This window comes from Apteryx mantelli, chromosome 2 (genome assembly GCF_036417845.1).
Source record: "Apteryx mantelli isolate bAptMan1 chromosome 2, bAptMan1.hap1, whole genome shotgun sequence".
Classification (NCBI taxonomy): Eukaryota; Metazoa; Chordata; class Aves; order Apterygiformes; family Apterygidae; genus Apteryx; species Apteryx mantelli.
In genome coordinates, this window is record NC_089979.1 from 142,416,168 (window position 1) to 142,438,513 (window position 22,346).

The 22,346-nt window shown below is 39.8% G+C and overlaps 1 protein-coding gene across 1 annotated transcript in view; it reads right to left on the bottom strand.

The window, feature by feature from the left end:
- COL1A2 (collagen type I alpha 2 chain) overlaps positions 1-22,346 on the bottom strand; it is a 42,547-nt gene that overhangs the window by 8,194 nt on the left and 12,007 nt on the right. Inside the window, exons 13-41 of the mRNA XM_067291680.1 lie at positions 21,325-21,369; positions 21,021-21,074; positions 20,869-20,913; positions 18,217-18,270; positions 16,371-16,469; positions 16,239-16,283; positions 16,042-16,140; positions 15,466-15,519; positions 15,259-15,366; positions 14,310-14,363; positions 14,112-14,210; positions 13,210-13,263; positions 12,756-12,854; positions 11,936-11,989; positions 11,128-11,181; positions 10,948-11,001; positions 10,792-10,845; positions 9,945-9,989; positions 7,655-7,753; positions 6,818-6,925; positions 5,406-5,459; positions 4,791-4,844; positions 4,171-4,224; positions 4,014-4,067; positions 3,803-3,910; positions 2,769-2,822; positions 2,622-2,675; positions 1,711-1,872; positions 216-323 (exon numbers count right to left, since the gene is read on the bottom strand). Of these exons, the coding sequence (XP_067147781.1) occupies positions 216-323; positions 1,711-1,872; positions 2,622-2,675; positions 2,769-2,822; positions 3,803-3,910; positions 4,014-4,067; positions 4,171-4,224; positions 4,791-4,844; positions 5,406-5,459; positions 6,818-6,925; positions 7,655-7,753; positions 9,945-9,989; positions 10,792-10,845; positions 10,948-11,001; positions 11,128-11,181; positions 11,936-11,989; positions 12,756-12,854; positions 13,210-13,263; positions 14,112-14,210; positions 14,310-14,363; positions 15,259-15,366; positions 15,466-15,519; positions 16,042-16,140; positions 16,239-16,283; positions 16,371-16,469; positions 18,217-18,270; positions 20,869-20,913; positions 21,021-21,074; positions 21,325-21,369 (2,079 nt within the window). The remainder of the gene's footprint in view (positions 1-215; positions 324-1,710; positions 1,873-2,621; positions 2,676-2,768; positions 2,823-3,802; positions 3,911-4,013; positions 4,068-4,170; positions 4,225-4,790; positions 4,845-5,405; positions 5,460-6,817; positions 6,926-7,654; positions 7,754-9,944; positions 9,990-10,791; positions 10,846-10,947; positions 11,002-11,127; positions 11,182-11,935; positions 11,990-12,755; positions 12,855-13,209; positions 13,264-14,111; positions 14,211-14,309; positions 14,364-15,258; positions 15,367-15,465; positions 15,520-16,041; positions 16,141-16,238; positions 16,284-16,370; positions 16,470-18,216; positions 18,271-20,868; positions 20,914-21,020; positions 21,075-21,324; positions 21,370-22,346) is intronic.

Here is a 22,346-nt window from a genome sequence, read left to right on the forward strand (position 1 = left end):
CTCAGAAACGCATGCCCAGAGACTATGCTCAGATACAAATCTTGTTTGTCTGCAGCAAGCAATAGTTTCTTCCACTGCTCTGTTAGGTTCATATAACTAATCTTTTTTCTGCACCAGTGATGGGAGACAGCAAAATCTAGATCTCATGTTCCCTAGCTCAGCTTTTTTCTTTACACAGGTATGTTTAAAGAAGTTAACCAGTGTTATATACTCACTGTTGCTCCAGAGACACCTGGAAGACCACGTTCTCCCCGAGAGCCAGGCAGACCAAGGATACCAGGAGCACCAAGAATACCCTGAGGACCTGGGGTACCAGGAGGACCCTATGACATAATGAGAAGACTTTTTATTAATGCAGAAAAATCATTTATGGCCCTCCACATTTGTCATTTGCTTTGCTCTGTAACAATACCAACTGCATGCCAAGGATCTTACTGTGTGTCAGTTTCAATTCCCACATGCAGAAATTTATAATTAAGCCATATGATGTTTTAAACACCAAAGCTGAAGATCTCTAAGTAGGTAATGCTGGTTGTAATCCCCATCCCACTGTTTTCCAGGGATAAATACTGTTTGTGAAAAACACTGTGCATATACTTTTCCTTAATTTATAGTAGAGATCTCTTATTGTGTCATTCCCATGATGCATGAAAATTATGGTATTCAGTACAGAGAAGATGCCTATTTGAGGGGATTCTATAGTGTAGAAACTGATCTTCTCACCCTGAGACAGCCTTAGAAGATATCTAAGTAATATCTGACATCTTTAAAAAAAAAAAACAGGGTCCTTTGCTGACACTTTGAAAGGGAAAACTAATTTAGTTAAGGAGAGACTTTTCAATTTCTCTGAAATTTGAGCATGCATGCTACTAAACTGGGCATAAGTGATCATCTTAACAGATTACCCTACACTAACCAATTTACAATCAGGCTAACTAATTCAGTTACGCTTTACTCACCCCGTGAAATTAGAAAATGTATTGCTTTATACTCAAAGGGCAAACATTCAGGTGTCACCTACAGACCTTTAGCATGCATATCTGATAATGACACTGAAGATTTCATTCTTAGCTGCAACTTCTGCAGATCAGAGAATTTCATTGTTTCTCAACAGAAATTTACAGAAGTGCTAATTCACACAAGTGCCTGCTTCCTCAACACAGAAACATGTCTGATTTCAAAAGAGCCAATAATTCTGGATGTGCAAGTTTAAAGGCACTTATAATTCATTTATTTGTATAATCCTAAGCCAGCCCGGGTCTTTAATCACTTTAACCGTGTGATCCCCCATATTAGAGTTTCTGATGCAGAAATGACTTGAGATTGTTTAAAATGGACATTCACAAGTTCCTTCTTTTTCCACCCATGATGCTTAATCTGAGCAGCAGACCGTCTTCCCTTTCTCAGCCTAGAGTACCAATTTCTTCTGAAGCTAGCCTTGTTGCTTTCACTTGGATTGCTTGTACGAAACAGTGCTATTCAGCACAAGGGAAAGAGAAATACCTGGCCCAGAGATCAGGCTCGCTTTTTATGACCTGTTTGCCAAATATGTTTAAACAATTTCTTGAGTACAGCTCTGCTGCTTAAGAGCTTTGCTAAATTTGAGGATAAAAGAGAAAAGCCCTTCATAAATACCAGAATTGTCCTAGAAGCCGCAACATTTACATGAAGAACCACATTTTTAATGCGAAGAGATACTGAGCAACTTACAGCAGCACCAGCCTCTCCAGATGGACCTTTCTCACCAGCAAAACCAGGTGGGCCAGCAATACCTTGTTCACCAGTACGGCCAACTGGACCAACATCACCACGTAGGCCTCTAGCACCATCTTTGCCAGCTGGGCCAGGAGGACCAGGGGGACCACTGATACCCTAGGATTGAATAAAAACACAATGTCATTACAACGTAGACCCATTATTTTGTGGAAGACAAAAGTAAGCTTCCTATTTTGTCCATGGACAAAAACGGCACTTTGCAATAAAGAAGTTAGACATTTCTGGCAGCAACTTCTATTGCTTTTGCTAGCAATGGATATCTGGAATCAGTGGAATTATCCCACTGAGACAGTTTTTTAAATCACTGCAAATAAAAGTAGCAAAATTTGGACTGAAAATATCAGTTTGGCTCTACATTAGTAGCAACTATAAAGACAATGAGGAAAAAAACTTTTCCTGTTCAGCAGGATTGTTTTGTTTTGTTTTATTTATTAGAATATATTGGTATTTACAATATATTTAAATGTAGGACACCTAAGGAAAGAAGCGCCTTTTTCTAAGTGATGGAAACAGCTTTGTGAAAAGGAAATCAGCCTTACAAGAATTATTAAACTATAAACTCAATTTGAAATGAGAGTTTTTGGATGATAAATAAAGAAGCAGGGGCTCATGTTCTTGAATGTGATGAGAGGTTGCCCTGCTTGAGACAGGGACTGGAACTGCAGATACTTTCGAAAGCATGGACACAACAGAACTTTGACATCCTTTGTCAAATGGGTCATGGCCTTCTTAGGCCTCCTTCCAGTACAGTCAGAATTTGCGTCCATGTAACAAGATGAGGATTGTCCCTAAGCAATGCAATTTCTGACTTGTCTCCCAATGAAATTCCTTCATCAGTTACTTACAGCAGGGCCAGGAGGACCAACCCTTCCAGCAGCACCAGGGAAACCAGTCATGCCCTACAAATGAAAGTCAAAATGAAGATTTGGTTTAAAGGAAACAGTGACTTTATGAAAAGCAGCAATGTCAATACCAAAATCCTGAAGACTTACAGGAGGACCAGCATCACCACGAGGGCCAGCAGGACCAGCAGCACCAGCAGGACCCTGTGTGTGAATGATGGAAAGAGACATGATGAACCAAGCAAAGAACACTAATGTTTGCTATTTAGAATAAGGGCCCAGTCTCTCTTGGGAACGAGAAGGTCAACTTTGCCATTGGTTTTAACTGGGGGCAGGGACTGGACCCCAAAACAATTCCTATTCTGATACTAGGACTATGGACATTTTGAATCAGTATGGTAAAGGCTGAGAAGAGTTGCATGAAGGATTCATGATTCAAATGAATTTGCCTTGCAAATGTTGCATGCATCTAAGCAAATTTGGGAGTCAAAACATGAAAGGCTTAGTAATTCAAAGAAGAGCAAGTCCTCTGAACTCTATGGCTATGGCAGCCAAGTAGTGCCAGGGCCTAATATTGCTCTATTAGAGGCATACAGTATGATCCCCAAGCCATGTTATCCTGCAACATTTCACAGTAGTTGAAACACTAGGACCTGACTTTCTGCATTATTTCAACTGGTTCCCCAATAATGGGCTGCATGCACATGAAGTAGTGTACATCTTTTTGCTACAGAGGCGTTAGGACATGAAAAGCCTGTGTGCAAGTGGGTACACAGACAAATTTGCACATATGGTTCTGGAAGATTGCATCTGAAAGTCAGACTGTAACAGCACATTCTTTCTAAGAGGAAGATATTAGTGTCCTCAGCTCAGGAACTTACCCACAAACACCCCCCTGAATGGTCCAAGATAGCCTGACTTTGCTGATCTTCAGGGCAAGTTGAAAATTACTTATTTTTTTCTCTTCATTTCAGTTCCAGACTCACGATCTGAGCCCAAATAAATAGACTGACAAAGTTTATATAATGTGTGAAAATCAGAATGGTGACTTTCCTCACAGCCTACTTTGAAGTTTTGTTTTCTTTTTAATTGCCTTTTGAAAATTCAGGGCCTTCAGGCTAGCATACTGCTTGCATAGCACAGGTAAGAACCATGTGTTTTACAGACAGATACAGTTCACTTACTGGTGGTCCAGAAGAACCAACTGGGCCAATAGCACCTGTTGGTCCAGTTTCACCCTTAGGTCCTTTAGGCCCACGCTCTCCTTTAGCACCAGGCTGACCAGCTGCACCCTGTGGGCAGATAAAATAAATGGGACAAAGGGTTGAAAAAACATGTAGAAGGAATAAATGAATGGTGCAGCATCAAGAAGAGGAAAACATTAATGATACTCACAGGAGGTCCAGCAAATCCACTAGGACCTACGGGACCAGGCTCACCACGTTCACCCTAAAGACAAAGAGGATAGGAATTGTTAGGACTGACTTGAAAGGGGTGTTTTTTGGAAGGCAGCATCTTTGATACAGGCATAGTTGTCAGAGTAGCTACTTACAGGAATACCACGGGCACCAGCAGGACCAGAGGGACCGGCAGGACCTCCTTCACCCTAAAACAGATGGCAGAAATCATTATGACACTGTGAGAAGATCACATTGTAGTCAGAAAAGACGTGATCTTGTGGTGCAGATGCACACAGTGCATAGAGAGGATGTTACTGGAAATGCTTCAGTGTTGACCTGCCCTGTGTTAATAAACATTTCTCGTGATATTTGGACGGGATAAAGAATCATTCTGAGCTAACGTGTGGTCATTTATCACCATATCAGACTCTCTTTCCACAATGTGAGGAGGATTGTGGAGACTGATCTGAAATGGAGAGAACTCAGACAAAGCCCAAATCAAAATCTTCTCCCCATATAACCCACTACCATGTAGATGCACATCTCCTCTCCCCTATTCAGGGAAATGCATGAGGTGCTATGGCAAACTTCCTTGAATAGTTCTACAGCCCCAATAACCCCTCCCTCCCAGATGTGAAAAACTTACAGAACTTATATACACTAGCAAGATAGAATTGGGTTTTATTAGAATAGAGACTTTCCTATATTAAATATTCTTGCAGTGGGTAAACTGTATAAACAAACAGACACTTTTTTGCTCAAAGAGACTTACCCGATCACCAGCACCACCAGCAGGACCAGGGGAACCAATAGCACCAGGGAGACCCTATAGATTAAGACAGGGACAAGTCACCATTTCTAACAAAATGTAAGCAAGAATGATCACTTTAAACATTTTTTTTCTCTCTTTCACCCTGGAATAGGTCTGTGACTTTGTTCCAGCTGTTTTAAATTGAAAGGACACCTGATTTTGTAAAACAAAATCTGTGCTGTTCAAAAGTATGATTCCAGGACAGGCAGCCAAAATTCAAGTTAACGATAATGTTTTAAGTGGCTTTGCAGGCTGCCTTCAGAATCAGTTTTCTGGGCCAAACCCATGAAGTTACAGAGGGTAACATCACACTTAACAACTGTCTATGAAATATAAGGTTCTCTGCTCACATCATTTCTCTGCTTGTGTGCATGATGTGATCACTTTTCTCTCCCACCCCTCAAATTCAAACCTCCCTGGACAAGGAGCAACAAAACCACATGGATTTGGATCAAAAGCAAGCAACTATAAGAGGAAATGAAACACATCAGGAAGTGAAAGTCCTGAACATCCTCTTTAGTTACTAAGTTCTGAAGTGTAGCAAGGTAAACTCAGATATAACCAAAGGATACTTACACGAGAACCATCTCTTCCAGTTGCACCAGTATCACCTCTCAGACCTGGGGCACCCTGGAATACACAGAGGGGGAAAAAAAAGTATTATGCTGGAAATGAACACAATAGTTTGTAAGAAAGAAGCCTTGAATGGTTTGCTGAGTATGCATGTATTAACAGAGATATTTGCCATGTTGATTTTGGTCTGGGAATGGACTTTGATTATTATTTCATTTTTATTGCCGAGTATGCATGGACTTGCAAGAAGAGAATTTGCAGAGAAAGGGATTTGGCATGCTTTTGAGAAACGTGAACCTCTCTCTTATATGGGAAACCTATTTGTTCACTCCCAGGTGGCAAGAATTTTGAATGGAATTAAAAATTCAAATACAAGTTGGAGTGTATTCCAGATGGTGAGTATAAATCCTCCTCAAATCCTTTTTCTTTTGTCCAACAAATAACTGTATGTAAAAATTCTCTTGGGAATTCATTTTATACCTTACATTTGAAGCAGGAAAAGAACAGTTAAAAACAGTAAAGTTGTACGAATGGTCACATAAGACACTGTATATTTTGTATGATGACAAAAAGTGACATCCAAGACCATCACTCATGCCAAGAAATCAGACTAGCACTTTGTTCTATCTCTTTTCAAACGCATCCCTCTGTTCTGCATTAATCTGCATGACAGTACATAGTGTTTTATAAAAAGGTGTAAAGAATTTCCATCTTAATTTCCTTACAGTTGAATTTATACTAAATGACTTCTGATTCTTCCAGTCAAAACAAATAAAGCAGTTCTACAAATCTCAGTTTAGAGTCTGAATAGTGAACAGAAGAGAATATGGAAGATGTACCTGACAATAAAAAAATTATATGACTAATTGTATGGATAAAGCAGAGGTAGTGACAGGACTTGCACTTGGCTAGATTTCACAGCATTATAAAGGACTTACACTGTCTAAAATATTTTCAGATTTTTTATCTATCTGATATAATCATGTTATTTTGGTAAATGATTAACATATTACAGACACTGCACCTAGAGCAGAGCTGTTAAGGATTTGATCACAGGCTCAGTCCTCTATGATCAGGAGGCCCATTCCTACTGTAAAGCTTGTACTGAAAGACAGCTTTAGTATTTCTTTGGTACAGGTAGGCTCATGGTTACCAGACCCTGTGAAGCACTGAATAACTGCCACTTAAACCAATTCCAAATGCTAAGCAAAGATCAGAGTACAGCCTTAGTATATTGTGAATCTGTTGGACCAACCAAAAGTTTACTTATTGACTATTAATGATTCATCATAAAATACACTTCCACAGTAGATAAGTCACATTTGGGTAACCTATATTTTTTTCAGTTAATGAAATTTAAACATCCCCCAAACATGTACATGCTGTAACAGAGCAGGTTAGACCATCTACCTTACCTTTTCACCCTTGCCTCCTGGAACACCAGCAACACCTCTTTCCCCTGGGATTCCACCAGAGCCAGCAGGACCAGGACCACCAGCAGCACCAACATTACCAGGCTCACCCTAGCAGCAACAGAATATCGTGTAAGACAGGGTCAAACCATTCATAAAGTTTGGAACAAAATTTCCTTATTACTACTTTGTCCCTCTATCTGCTTGCTTGTAAATAGATTGACTAGTAGTATTTGGCTCTAATCTATTGCATATATTCTACTTTTTCAACTGGTGAAGATGCTAGACGTGAACCCTCTCCCTGATTCTGTGGGCTCCTGAGGTTTTACCGAGTCCCATATTCTAAGCCAAACTTTAATGGAAAGACTACTCTTAATAAACTTGAAAACTCAGCCCCATATTCAATTAGCATCAAACCAAGTTTATTTTGGTAGATGATCGCTCATTATTGTGCTAATGCATTTTGGAAAATATTGCACATTAGACCCAAGAACTTCTGTCCCAGAGTATGTGCAAAGAGAGGTCAGCATGAATGTTGGCTAAAGTCTTCGACCCCATCTCAAAACAGACTAATAGTATACCCATCTGACAAGCTGCATTCAAAATGGTTCCAAACTAGAGTTTCCTTCCCATTGTCTGTAGTGCTAAACATAAAAAACTTTTGTATTAGTGTGGACAAGCTGGGATGGAGCTTTACCACTTGACAACACTTGAGGACACAGCCTAGTGGCTATGGTGTATAGGTAACTAATTGTTACCAGCAACCAGTCACACAAAGGAGGTGTTTGATTTCCCACATCAGGAATTCAAATGAGGCAACAACAGCTGGAAAAGGCATACCTTGTTACCATCAGGGCCTGGTGGGCCAGATGGACCACGGCTTCCAATGGGACCAGTAGGACCGACAGCACCGCTTTCACCAGGAGGACCACGCTCACCCTGCAGGAGGCAGCCTGATTTGAGTTTTTCCTTGAATAGTTCTTTAGCTCAGAAACTTAAAAGCACTGATTGGTAGCAGTGATCATTAAATGTGTTCTTAGCTGAACAAAACATTAAGAACTACATTAGAACTGGGCAGATATTAACTAAAGTGGCCTGAAAACTAGCTCCTCCTTTTGACAAAAGGACATCTAAGTGAAACGCCAAAGCCTTTCATCATAATAACAGCTGATAGTTTAAGTACAAGTACTTCCTGAACACAGACTTTGGCTACTGTGCTCATTCTGATAATAAATGTCCTGCATACCATTGTCAAATGGAGCTTCTAATACCAATTTGGGGTCGGATTATAGAACCTAATGAAATTAGAGCCATAGTAATTGGCAAACAATTATTTTTACAGTGGCAAATACCTGCGGAATATTGGAGAACAATGGCAACAACTAACACCTAATGTGACCTCTATTTTATAACAAGTATAAGAATGAATTCTGAAAGAAAGGTCAACTAGAGATGTGGAGGTTACCAGAAACTGGGCTCAAATGCACAACAATTTATCAAAGATAGAAATATCAATTTTACTAAAGAAAGCTCAAATTATCCCAGTGTGATCAACTATAAAGTAGTAAAAAAAAAAAAAAATGGCTAAAGGAAAGTTGGCATATTGTGCCGAGAACCACCTATGATGCAGAAGACAAACTTGTATTGCAGTGCTGTTCCCCCAGGGATGTATATTTTTTTCATTAAAGCCAGAGCAGCAGAAAAAGAAGGAAAATGTCTATGAAATATGCAGATATCACGAAGATGGAAATTCCTGTTAAGAGGAAGGAGGACTGACTTATTACACAGGAAAAAGCAGATAACCTTGCAGATGACAATAATAGTAGGAGGGGTACAAAATTCAATAAGGCAAAGTATTAGGCCATGTTTTTAGGTACCAAAAATGAGGATTTGTGTTGTAAATGAAAGTTTTACCTGGCAAAAATGACAGAAGGGGAAAGGTGATAACCATTGGTGGCTAACAATAGGATGTGGACATGAAAAAGGCAAATGTGACCTTGAGCGAGCAGTGAGGTATTTTTTAGAAGTGTTAATGCCATTGTACAAAGCACTGGTAGGACCTAATTTGGAATACTGAATGAAATACAGTCTGTCTGGGTTCAAAATGCTTAAGTCAAGCTAAAGCAGGTACAGATAGCGGCTACTACAGTGATGAAGGGAACAGAGAGCATACCTTAGAGAACTTGGCTTGGACAGATTAGCAAAATGAAAGTTGAAAGAGGACAGGGTTATTGTCTATAATACGGCCATGAGGCAGTAAATGTAGGGAGGGGAAGTGCTATTTAAACTGAATGATGTGGATGATAAGAATGCATGGCAGCATTTGTCATGAATACTTTTAGTCTGACAATCAGAAGGTTCACAACCATCACAGAAATGAGGAAGCAGTATAGCTAGTTTAAATGTCAACCTCAGTTTCTTTATAGGGGCATTTGGAAAGCAAATAATTAATCAAGTATTTTATAAACTGAGATTCTGAAACCTGACTACTCATTCCTCCGCATAAATGGGACTTTTCTCTCATCTAGGAAAGCCTCCATACAAAGCTCTCTGCAGATGCTTTTTCCACAGTGCAGAAGTGGAGGGAGATGGGGCAGTATCTTTCAATGACTATTCCAGGCTTCCAATGACTATTTCAGCCCACCATTTGTTCAAAGGTCAGACACCACCTACATGGGAGGTAGGAGCTGGCTAGCAAGGCATGGTATGACTGAACTGGCCAGGATGAGCAGGTCTAGCCAGAGGTACTGGAGCTGAACATTTTTACATGCACTAAGCCTCAGTGTAACATTGTAGGATGAATCTTTTGCCATCCACCTTCCCACTGTGAGGCTCGTTAATTCAAAAAATTGGATCAGCTCATCAGGATATCATTCCATAAGTAATCTTTGTACTGCTTATCTAGAAGTTTACTAAAACCGGCAACTAGTGTATTATATAACTATATACCCCAACATGTGGAAAGAGCAGAGGAAATTCTCTCTCTTTCCTAGTAGTCTGCTGCAACAAATTATGTTCTGTAACTGAAAGGAGCTGTTTGTTTTGAAAAACTTGGAAATGTATATAGATAATATTATTATTAAACACTTCATTAAGACAGTTTGTAGTAGATTATAGATGAGTTACTCACCCTTGGGCCAGCAGGACCAGGAACACCAAATTCACCATGAAGACCCTAAAAGGGAGAAGATGGATTAGTAAAGTTTATTTCTAAAGCAAACTTGTTATAGTTCTTAGCTTAAAATGTGTTCTGTTTTGTTTCTTAGTAGCAAATAGAAATGCTTCTCAAATTGCAGCAGCATATCAGAAACAAGTCTTTCAGATACACAGAAATATAAAGAAACACTTCTCATCCGAAGAAAGAAGTAGTTATTAACTTCCAAGCTCATTGCTCATTTGTCAGGAACGTGCAATGTAAACTCTTTAACAGGGACACAGAGAGACGTAACTATGAGCTTTAAGGGTGGTTTTGTCCCGCAGGATGTTCAATTTACAGATTACATCATGCACTTCTACTGTGCGGAACCTGTAGCTTGAATTACCACTGAGTTACTTCAGTTGTATGCCACTGTTAAGCCACTGAAATCAACTGAAATGCAAAGGTATATAAGTGGAGTAATGCAGGTTAGATTGAACCATGAAGATTTCAAAAGAAATTTGAAGTCAAATATTTTTCATGTCTTGTCTTGTCTTTTGGGGGGCATTTTATTCCCTCTTAAGACCTGAAAAGCAAAAGATTGGCTTTGTTCCTTTTCATACCAAAACTTTGAAAAAAAATAAGTGTGTTGCAAATGCCAAAAGAACTTCATCTGTGGCTAGCTTTAACAAAAAGGACTATTAAACTTTGCATTTAATGCAGATCACTTTGTTTCGGCAAAGGAGTTCAACAGGCTGTTGTTTCACCACATGTGCAAGCATAAACATAATGCTTATGCAATGCCTGTCCCTACTTGTGGAGTACTGTATCTGTCACTCACCCTTTCGCCTGGTTTACCAGCTTCACCGGCTGGACCTGAGGGACCTGGCAGACCCTAAGTGTAAAGAAACAAGGATACAAATAAAGTTAAGGGAGAAGCACTTAATGCATGTAAATGTAATCCATGGATAAAATGGAGCAGAGCACAGTTACTTACCTGGAAGCCAGGAGGGCCAGCAGGACCTTGTTCACCCTTTCCACCCTGGTTGCCCTGGATAGAATGAAAAACTAGTGATTAACTTGGAAGCAGAAATAAAGGAAAATGGCTTTTCAAATGGGAAGTCCCATGGATGCAAGGTAAACCACAAAGTGGATCTATGTGGAAGTTGTTACTTACAGTGACACCAGGAGGACCTTGAGCACCATTGTTTCCCTCAGGACCAGGAGCACCCTAAACATGTTAAAAGTTGTTACTAAAAGTTTTGATTTGTTATGAATAGCATCTCTCTAAAGCACTTCTGTGCTGAAAGCAGAGGCCTCCAGATGCCTATTTTGAAGTCACACCTGTACACTGAGGCAAAAGTCTTAGTTTTATTCAACTTATATCCATTTGCTTATAGGGGTTTCACGATCAAAAGGTAGTGAGGGTGCTTACAACTTTAGATTCTGGTGATTGTTTTAGTTATTGCACCAAATTCATCCTTAAGAAAATTTCTTTCAGAACTACAGATCCAATAACCTGGCAGAGAGGCTGCATTTCCCCCCCACGCACACCAGGCTATCAGTCATTTGATCTCTTAAAGCAGTTACTGACTGACAGTAAATTTGTCAGCCGTAACAGTCAGTTATATGACAGTTATTTGATCCCTTAAAGGTTTAGTAAATTTCAACCATCAGTAAGAAAGCTCTGGAATTTTGCAGGATAAGTTAGAAACCATAAACTCTCCTCTAAAATTTGGATGGGAAATGCTATTTTTTTACTATTAATAGGAAAGGCAACCCAAGAAGGGTAACTTTCATATATGTTAGTGTTAATCCTTAAGTAAGAGTCCCCACTGAGATGAAGTTAGATGCATGCATTGCAAAGTGCTATTCTGTTTCATCATCTATTCATGCTTGCACAGGACAATGCTATCTTGTTACAGTGGCCTTGAATATCTACTTTTTTCTCTCCATAGGTTGATAGAGAAAACATATCCACATACCCGTGGGCCAGCAAGACCAACATTGCCTTTTTCACCAGGTTTGCCAGGCTCACCCTGAAGTTGAAATAAAAAGATACAAAAGTTAATCAAGACTTTGTATTAGGATAAAGACTGATACTCTCCTTGTCTGAAGATTTATTGTAATGCTTTTTAGCCCTAAATAAAAAAAAAAAGCTCCATCTGGCTTGTTGAACCGGTTAGAAAGAAAACCTATACCAATGTCATTTCTTTTCAAAAATCCTTTCTTTTTTTTTTTTTTTTTTTTTTTTTTGAGATCATAATCCAGGCCTACGACACCCTGCATAGTGGCACATGTAATACATTATACATATGTGTGCATGTGTATGTATAGCAACACCACACATCCAGGAGATAATTACTGTTATCTGTTGCATCTGTGGGACATATCAAGAACCGTACTGAAATTGGTAGCCTTTCTTCCATAAAGAGTGAGCTTTGGATTGTGCTCCATAAATAACAATATCCTGGAACTGAAACTTAGGCTTGGTGGCCAAATTTTACAGAATTTTTACTGAAGTATGTATACAGAAATGATAAAATAGACATGCAAAAATGATAATATGGACATATATTATCATTTAATGTCCAAATATCCATAAACCATTGTTTTTCATTTGTTTAATCATATTTTGAATAATTGGAAAGTAATTCAAGACAGAAACTTTGAATGTAAGTGGATGTTTTCCAATGAGCAATGCAGCAGGACCCAGGGAGACTTGTATGATTGTTAGAGTTGGGGACCTACAGCTTTGTCCAGAAATACCTTCATAGTAACAGAAAGTTTCTCTATTGTACTTACGGTGGGACCTTTTGGTCCAGGGAATCCAATGTTGCCAGGTTCACCTCTATTACCAGCTGGACCAATTGGCCCAACCCTACCATCTGCTCCAGGGAAGCCCTAGAAGAAGAAATCATGCTATTAAATGGCTGGGGTATCTTAATTGCTGCTTAGAGTTTAGTTTTAAGAGAAATGTGCATGGAGTTAAATGCCCTTTAACTTTTAAAAGCTGGTTACAGATCACATGTACATGAATTCTTCCATTTTTCTCCCTGTTGTAGAGGTCCTTAATCCAGGACATAGGCCTGATCTGAGACCCACAAAAATGAATGGAAAGATTCTCACTGATCTTCTGGGTAATATGGTGCTAAACAGTTGTGTTAGAGCTCAGTAGTGAGGTCTCTGCTTCCTAAATCTCAGTTTATGCCTATGTTTAGAATGCACTGGGGAAACAGAGTGAAAAACAGGTACTTACAACAGGACCTTCCTTGCCAGCAGGGCCTGGGCTTCCAGGCTGACCTGGGAGACCCTGAAAAAGAAGAGGTTTCTCACCAAACAGCTTACCAGAAAAAATTCTTTTTTCTACACATACACACAGACAGTATCTATATACATTCTGGAAACAAGACTGTGCGTCCTATCAAGTTTACATCTAAAACACAAAGTTTAATTTGGCAGTGTGTGCTTCCACTTCAGCTGAAAATGACTCAGTTTAGGTATGTACCTATTTCATTAGAATGAACTCATTAGACCCTGCTTTAGCAGAGAATGTGCTTAAATAGTTGCAAGTCCCTAGTAGTCCACATGTGCACTGGAAACTCTTTCATGTCATGGGGTGGAGTAGGAAGGGAAGAAGGGAGGATTAAAGAGGATGGAAGTAAATGACATGGACATAATCTGGCTGGGATCCTGCACCACTGAAGTGGATGGCTGTTTTCAGTGAAATCAGTTGTAAAATAAAATCAAAATAATTGAGATCAGTCATCCTACATCATTTTAGTAGGATTTGCTTTTCTTTTTGTTAGTATGAGTTACAGAGGACATGCACACTTCAACTGTGATCTTAATGATCATGTTCTGTAAATCATCACAAGATGAACCACCTCTCAGAAGTTAGTGCAGTATCCAGTCCAAGGAAACCTGCTTCATTACCAAGGCAATCAGATGCTAACCACATACAAAAGTTAATTTCAGTAAACATTATGATGCTGCTTAATCATTTCCTTATGGGTGTTTTTTCAATGGATTGATGGAAATGCCTGTGTGGTTAGCACAGACTGATTTTTGCAGTTGGAATTCTGAATAATTTTATCCCTAAAAGTTAAGTCATTTATTTTTGCACAGTTCTGTAATAAAAACCACAGAGTTCAAACTTACTCTTGGACCCATAAGACCAGGCTCACCAGGGCGGCCAGCATCACCACTAGGACCCTTAGCACCAACAGAACCACTAGCACCACGGTTACCAGCAGGCCCCTAACAAAATAAATAAAATTAGACAGATGTAACAAAAAGCATCACATCCATATGTAAAAGGAGATGGTTCAGAAATAGTGACTCAGACAAAAGCCTCACCATGACACCAGCTCTGCCATCAGCTCCAGGGAGACCACGGGATCCAGGCACACCCTGCAAATGAACACAAAATAAATCAAGAAAGGGAAAAAGAGAAATCCATTTCTGTAAGGTGGACACATTCACTAAATTCCAGCCTTCCAAGCAGATCTGCTGAATTTGAGATGAGTGTAGCTCTAAACACACAGAGCTCAGTGCAAATGAATATTCTGAATGAAATCACCCTCCCTCTTTCTGAGTTCTTTAAATTCTAATCTTCTGGAATCAAAGCATTTTCAGTGTTCAGTGTAACCTAACAGTGAGTCTGGCCAGCAGCTGGGATTCCCTACTCAATCCGTGCTGTTTCACCTTCACTTCTCTGCAGAGCCTTACTGGCTTCTCTATGGCTTTGCGGACCCTACATATGGTGCAATACCAAATCCTTATTTCTAGGAAAAAAACTGGTGGAAACAGTCATTTTTCCTATCCTTTCCCAGTGAATTCCTGCTCCCACAGGAGGCCATGTGCCTCATGAAGGTCACTGAGTTGTTTTCTTGCCCAGTGAAAAGGGCACCCTTGAAGATGTTAAAATGAAACTTTTGCCTCATGTTAACATGTGAGCCAGTATTTCTTTTAAGCAGTTAAATCCTCTCACAAGGTTTCAAGAAAAATCAAAGATAATGCACTAAATATTAAACAGTAGATAAAGAAAGCAACCTATAATTACATTTCAGGGGTGAGACAGTAAACAGCATTAATACAAAGCAAAAAAGGCTTGGTCAAAAATAATCAAAGGACTCAGAATGGCAAGTGGTCTTTACAGCAGCATTACTGTAAATTTAATGACTCATAATTTCTTAACTTGCCTTTGTGAGTCTAGCTTTATTTTCTCTTTCCTTTTCACTTCTACTTTGGAACATGAAAAAAAAAAAAAAAAAAAAAAAAACACACAAAACCCCAAAAAACCTACTCTCAGACCAGCGGGGCCTGGGGGACCAGAAGAGCCAGGTTCACCATTGCTGCCTCTCTTGCCTTCCTCACCACTGGAACCAGGAGGACCAGCAGGTCCAGCAGCACCCTGTTTGAGGCAAACAGGAAAATAAGTCATTAGATGCTGTGCAGGAGATGCTATCAGACTTTATTCACTGAAACAACTTTCACATGTCACCATACTTACAGGCTCACCCTTGTTGCCACTTTCTCCCTTGGCACCTGCAGGGCCTGGTTCACCCTAGAGTCCAACACAAAAAGAGATCATAGAATTAAGCATCATTATAAAAATATTTCTTCTACGTAGCTTTTTCATGAATCAAAAAATAACCATCCAGGGTCATGCCTGCTTCTATTTTATAGTCAGAGAACATTTTTTGCCTTAACAGGCATGACCTACACATAGACAACAAGCATATTAAAGATGATTAGAAATGGCATTAATTGAACTATGAAACATTCAGGGTTGGTTTCTCTGGTAAGGATACCCACTGAGGGCCTGATTGTGAGACTGCTGCCGGATAGCATCAACATGGACAGAGCTTAATAGTCTTTGCACCTAAAGGAGTACAAAGCGAATCTCTTCAGTCTCAGTGGCTGAAGTAAGCAGTGAGATACATAAATGAACTATAATGTTTACTTACAGTGAAGCAATGAAAATATCTGCATTAAATACAAAAATATAACCAGAGAAAATCCTTTACTACTGTGGACACTTTGTTCAATTTTCAAAAGAAGACGTGCAATAGACAAGGTCACTTACCACAAGTCCTCTAGCACCACTAGGACCAGAGGGGCCAGGAGGACCAGGAATACCCCGGGGACCAGGCAGACCAGGAGCACCAGCAACACCAGGAAGACCCTGTCCAGCAGAGAGAGAAAATGTGTTGTGAACCCATTATCTTTTCTGTAACTGAAATGGTTTTTGAAGAAAGGAAGTGTGAGTATGGCTGTACTTACAGCTGCACCTTTAGCCCCAGGAAGACCATTAGCACCAGGGTTGCCCTATTAAGACAGAAAAAAGGATACTGGTTAATTCAGAGTCTCAGATGAACCCATCCGACGATAGTTAAGGTTTGACAAATTACTTACTGGAGGGCCAACAGGACCACTAGAACCAGGAAGTCCAATCTCTCCTCTTGGACCAGCAGGACCAGTAGGGCCAACATTACCAGCAGGTCCGATTTCACCCTGTTTGAGAAAAGGACAGAGCCCTCTATCAGTGTGCACAGTGTTAGGGCAGTAGTGGAACAATCCGGTATTAGCCTGATATTAAGAAGACAGTCTCATATATATTCCTGATCAGAGGCCAGGCAATTAAGGAGCTGAGAGCTTTTTTGGGATTTTAGAGGCACTGAAGCTGGGAAGCCTAGGCAGGCCCTGTTGAAGCTCATGGGTAACATGGAAACAATAGGCGCTGAACATATCTGAGAAACTATGTTATCACCCCAGATCACACAGAAGAAGTAGACTGCAGTAGACTGCAGTCTAGTGCCTCCAGGACTGGCCTGAGATGCCTCCCAAAGTTTAACAGACCTTATTCACCATTACCTTGCACCTTAAACTGTCATTTGCACTGATGCTAAATGATGCCTGATCAGAATGCTCTGGGACAGCGTTTGCAGTGGAGTAAACAACACGAAGAAAGATTCCTGGTATAAGTATTCACTAAGTCTACTAAAGATGCGCAAACTGAATACGACAACTTCTCTTCAGTAATTTTATAAGGAGTCAGGATTCACACTGGCGATTTAGGTCATCTTCTCTCAAAATTACATGCTGTAACCACATTGACATCTGCATCAGAGAAGACTTCATGGTTTCCAGAAGTATTGCATTTTGACAAGAGTAACCAGAGTAGGATCTCAAATTTGTCTCCTCTTCCCTGCAGCCTAGCTGCAGGCCTAGCAACCAATGCTCCAATTTCTTCTACATGTGGATCAAGATAAAAGTTTTGCCTGCTCAGATATGGAGTTTGTGTATTTGTGTTAAGGGTGAAAAAAGTGCCACCCTACATCTAAGTGTGTGCAGATTCAATACAGCTCTAGGCTTCTTGACAAACGGTCAGTGGAATTTTTAAATGCAGCAGAATTGAACACTCTTGTCCCAAATCTTCTGTCATTCCTTGGACAAACTAGAGTTCAAAATAATGAGTTTTACCCAGATAAAAATGCTAAGATCTGAACAATAAACGGAATCATCCATGTTAAGGTTAGCAAGTGCAAAAAGGTATTATTCTAAACCTGGAAAGTTTAAATGCAATTTCTCCATTGCAATTTTAAGAACCCACATTGGAAGGAGCCTGATACTCAACTGTAGCTTCTGTGCCCTCCAATACTTCTGTAAAGTGATGTAAACTGCTACTTTGCTTAGTTGTCATGATCCATGTCACCTTTCAAAGGAATATACAACTGAACCATGTAGGAAGCAGAAGAAAAATTAGGTTCTGTATCTCACTGAGCCTGCCTTGCATCATTGCTCTGAGTTAGCATCTACCTAATTAATTAGTAACTATAGATCCTAAACCATGACTTGCTGGTTGTGCTGGCCTCCTGGTCTATACCACATATATTTTGGATGTAGAACTGCAACCATCACACAAGCCGATACAGTCACTTCTGGAAAAGAATGAGACTCAGATACCATAACAGAATTCTCCTCTCAGTAATATAATATTGTATTAAATACCTTGGGAACATTGAATGCTGAGGGCAGGAGGGTGAGGGGAAATCAACTGTGAAATAACTGATGTATTTTAAATTAGCATTCCTATAAATGAAGTTCTGCAAGTACTGTAGGGTCTTATCCTCATTCTGGTCTACAACTGTCTGATATGAAAGCACCCCCATTTCAGAGAGGGGTGTTTTTTGCTGCCCATCAACACTAATCACTATATTTCTTCTCTATCAAATGTACCAGTAGAAGCAGATATTCATACCTTAGCACCAGGAGCACCTGGGAAGCCTGGAGGACCAGCAGCCCCAATAGGGCCCTACAAAATGAAAGAAAAGTAGTTGTTTAAAGGTGTTTTGTGACAACACAAGCACCTTCTTGCTAAAATAAACAGAAAAAAAAAAAATCAAACAAACAAAACCAAAATTACTTAGACATCACATTATCACCTCAGAATATCAGCGTGCCTTTGGCATCTCCAAACCAACAGGTTTGGTTGAGATCAAGGCTGAAAAATGTTTGCAGTGCAGCTACGAGAATGTGAATTAAGCAATGTTGCGTCAAATCTTGCCCTGAGGCCAAACACCCGAGAAAGAATAAATAGAGGATGGGCAGAGGCAGGCATCTGCAAGGCAAGCTGTCTTGCTGTACACTCCCACAGTGAAGGAAGGGGAGCATTGCACCCTGCTACTGTAAGCATTAGGTGGCCATTTCCAGCATATTTCCCACGCTGAAGAAATTGTGCACACTTTCACTTCAGCAGCCATTCTGGCCAGCAGCAAGAGCCCTGTGTGGCTGAGAGCATCCATCCTTCTCTGCACACGGGAACAGGTCTGATTTCCTAAGATCTCTGCAGCACTTTAGAAATCAGTGCCTGACACAATCTATACTGAAGTCAATAAGAATGTTTCCATTGACTTCTCTAGAAATTGTGTCAGCCTTAACAGCAGCTGAGAGCAAGAGTTGATTCTAAGGGATGAATGGATTAGAAATCTTGATTGATACCCAGGGGATATGTTTTGAGGCAGTGAGTATGTACAGTCCCTGTGCCCATTCACTAAAATTTATTTTAATGGCAAAGGCAATGGCATGTGAGTTTGAAGAGGGCCTCTACCAATTCTGCTATATCTTGTTATCACTGTGAGATTTATAATTACTATGGGACAAGCTTCCTATAAGACGATACCCAGACACCACAGGAGAAATACACTGATTGATTCATAGCCTTGGTTATTTTTTAATACCTACAAATAAAAAGGGATAGCTTTTCCTAAATTATTAATGAAATATCCAACTCATTCATAGCTACTGGGGACTGACATCTCATTTCTAGTGAGATAACATCTTTTAATTATAAATATTTATTATAAAAACTTATTGGCTTCAGCTGCCTCACAAACCCAAGGGAAGGCAGTGGGTCAACCTGTAGAGCAAGGAGGAACTGGATTCTGACATTCTATAAGCTATTGTGGTTGTTATATATTAGGTCCCTGAAATTCTCACTGATGTCATGTAAGTAACAAGAAAGAGGCTAAATGCACTCTGAAATACATATGAAAATATCTACTTGCTGAATTTCCGTTATGTTGACTCTTCTGATGTTTTAAATTCCCAGTGGCAAGAAGAATATAGAAGTATATATACACATATATATAAAAATTATATATTTTAACACTCATTTTTTTAAACTAAACTGATAAATATTTTTATATATATAAGAAGTGCTACAGAGAACATTTATATCATCATATCCTAAGTACGTGTAAAATAACTTCAGCCTGGCATAGTTCAGATACAGGGACCCAATGCAGATCTCATGCTGTTGCACATACAGAATAACACCTCAGCAGTCAGCAAATTCAGAGTATATTTTCCTACAGCAACTCATTACCCTTCAAGATACCTAAAAAGTTTGGTTCTACTAAAAAGTTTAAATCAGATCTTGACTGTAAGGTCTCTATTTGCCTGCAATTAAAAGGCCAAATCATATATACTTTTAAAATGTCCCATATGGGAGAACTGAAGTGAAATTCATACCTCTACTAACATTCTACCCTGTTAAAGCATGACAGATGTTTGCATTGACTGGGAGTATTTAAATCACTTCAGCAAATCTGACAAAACTGAGTGCTGCTCCATCAGCTCCATCTATTCAGATTTTTAAGGCTGTAAGGGAAAGCTATTCTGGGCTATTCCTGAAGTTTTTACAGCTTTAAAACTATACCCCTATACACACATTTATTTCAGCAAAATAAATGAGGTTACTGAAGCCAGTGGTAAGCTATGGCAATACTAACTCCTTTTAAAGGAATAATTCTGCATTGGGTCAGCACTTATTAGAGTAGTCATTGTTTTACCAGTCAGATCAGAACAGTCACATCTTGCTAGCCTTTATACTTAGCTCACATAACTCAGGTATCAGTGCCAAATGAAAAAGGTTAACTCCTGTTAGTCAGACAGGACAATTTGCAGGTGCTCAAAGTTGTGTCCCGGAGTACATATACAGTTTCAGGCTGTGTATAATTTTAGTCATTTGCATGTGCATGGTATGTACCTGTCAAAAAAGTACACAGTATCTTTAGTTTCGGGAGGAGAACTGTTCTGCTAGACTGCTGTAAATGAGGAATCTGATCACCAGATGTTTCCCCATAAATTCACCAGTATAAACGACAGAACATTTGGTTCCTTGACACAGATAACAGCTGTGTTTAATCCAAACTCTAAGGCTCTTAGGAAATAGTCTGCAAAGGGTTTATGTTTTATTAATTCTTTTTGTGATAGTCTGATATACAACAAAGAACAGTGTTAAAGAAGTACACAAAGTCAACTTCCCTGAAGCCTGAGAAGCCCTCTGTAAGCAGAGCTAGACACAAGACCTAATGGAACTGGACTGTCAAAGATCAAGAACGGAACTTACAGCAGGTCCGGTGGGGCCAGCACTGCCATCACTTCCACGAGCACCCTGTGAGTAAAGAACATGAGAACTAGAATCTGGCAGAAGATTCAAAGATCAGAGAAAGCCACAATAAGTGGCTGGTCATGATAACAGACAGATGGGTAGCCACTTACAGCTGGTCCAGGGGCGCCTACTCTTCCTCTCTCACCAGGGAGACCGCGAGCACCCTGCAAAAAACATTGAATTAACTCATTTAGACCTATCTACTGAACAAAGATATAATCTTTTTTCTTCTGCTAAGTCTCTATATGAAGTGGGTTGCAGCCAGGCAATGCTGTTCCAGATATTCACTTTCCATTACATTAGAGCATCTTGCTAGATGGAATGTCATTGATGACAGTAGTTGGCCAAGATGCTGGCTGAACTGTTTCTATCAGATCATCGTTTTGCACATTATGAACAGTAGTAAATACTTACAGGTTGTCCTGGGGTACCATTTTCACCAGGGGCACCAGGTTCTCCCTACAAAAAATGAAAGTTCAAAGGCTTAAATTACTCAAAGGACACTTCAGACAGACAGCACTAGAGCATCTAGAGACATATTCAACAGCTGGATCCTGCTCTCATTGTCTTCTGTGGCACTGACAACACAGTGCACAAAAACAGCACATCAGCTCCTGGGGGTGCAGAGGCTGCAACTGTCCCTGCATATATTGGAGCACAGCCGTTTGCAGTCCTCGTAGAAGAGGAGGCCCAGAGCAAGTAGTTTCACTTACCCTTCTCAGCTTTCTTTACCCCTTTCTTTATTCTCTGATATTTACTATGTAGTACACACTTAAGAGAGACAGTCTGGAGAGCCAACTACCTGTTCAGATTAATTGACAGCTTTTTCTTAGCTAGAGCAGAAACAGAATTATGTTATTGTTTGTTTTAGATTAAGATGACAAACTTCCCATGCTGTCCTGTCAAATGGCTGGAAATAAGGATCTGCCTCAGCTATTTATATCTTAAGACTAATAATATTGAGATATAAACGACAGCCATTACAACATGACTTCTCTCCCTTATGCTATTAAGTGTTCCCAACAGGTCTGCAGTTATCTACTCTGGCCTATAGTGACAAGATCTGTCCCAGAACACTGGTGTCCTGAATATATATGAATATACGTAGTCTCAGATGCTGCAAACAGCACTGGTTTTTGTTTTCATCACTGTCTTTAGCACAGTTACATCATGAGTGACTTTGATTTATTATGCTTGTGTTTTCCAGTCAAATTAGCACTGTCACTAATAACTGTTCTCTCATTTACTTAATTGCTTTATCTGCTTTTAACCTCCAAAGAATGGTCAGACTGGGTGTTTGCTGTCTGGTTACTAAAACTTTCTGGAGGTCAAACTGCACTGATATTGGAGAATGCTATGCTACAATCAATAACTCTACAAACAAGTAGTGCTAAGCTCTTGGAAACAAACAGTAGTGAGAATTAGTGTCAGAGTTG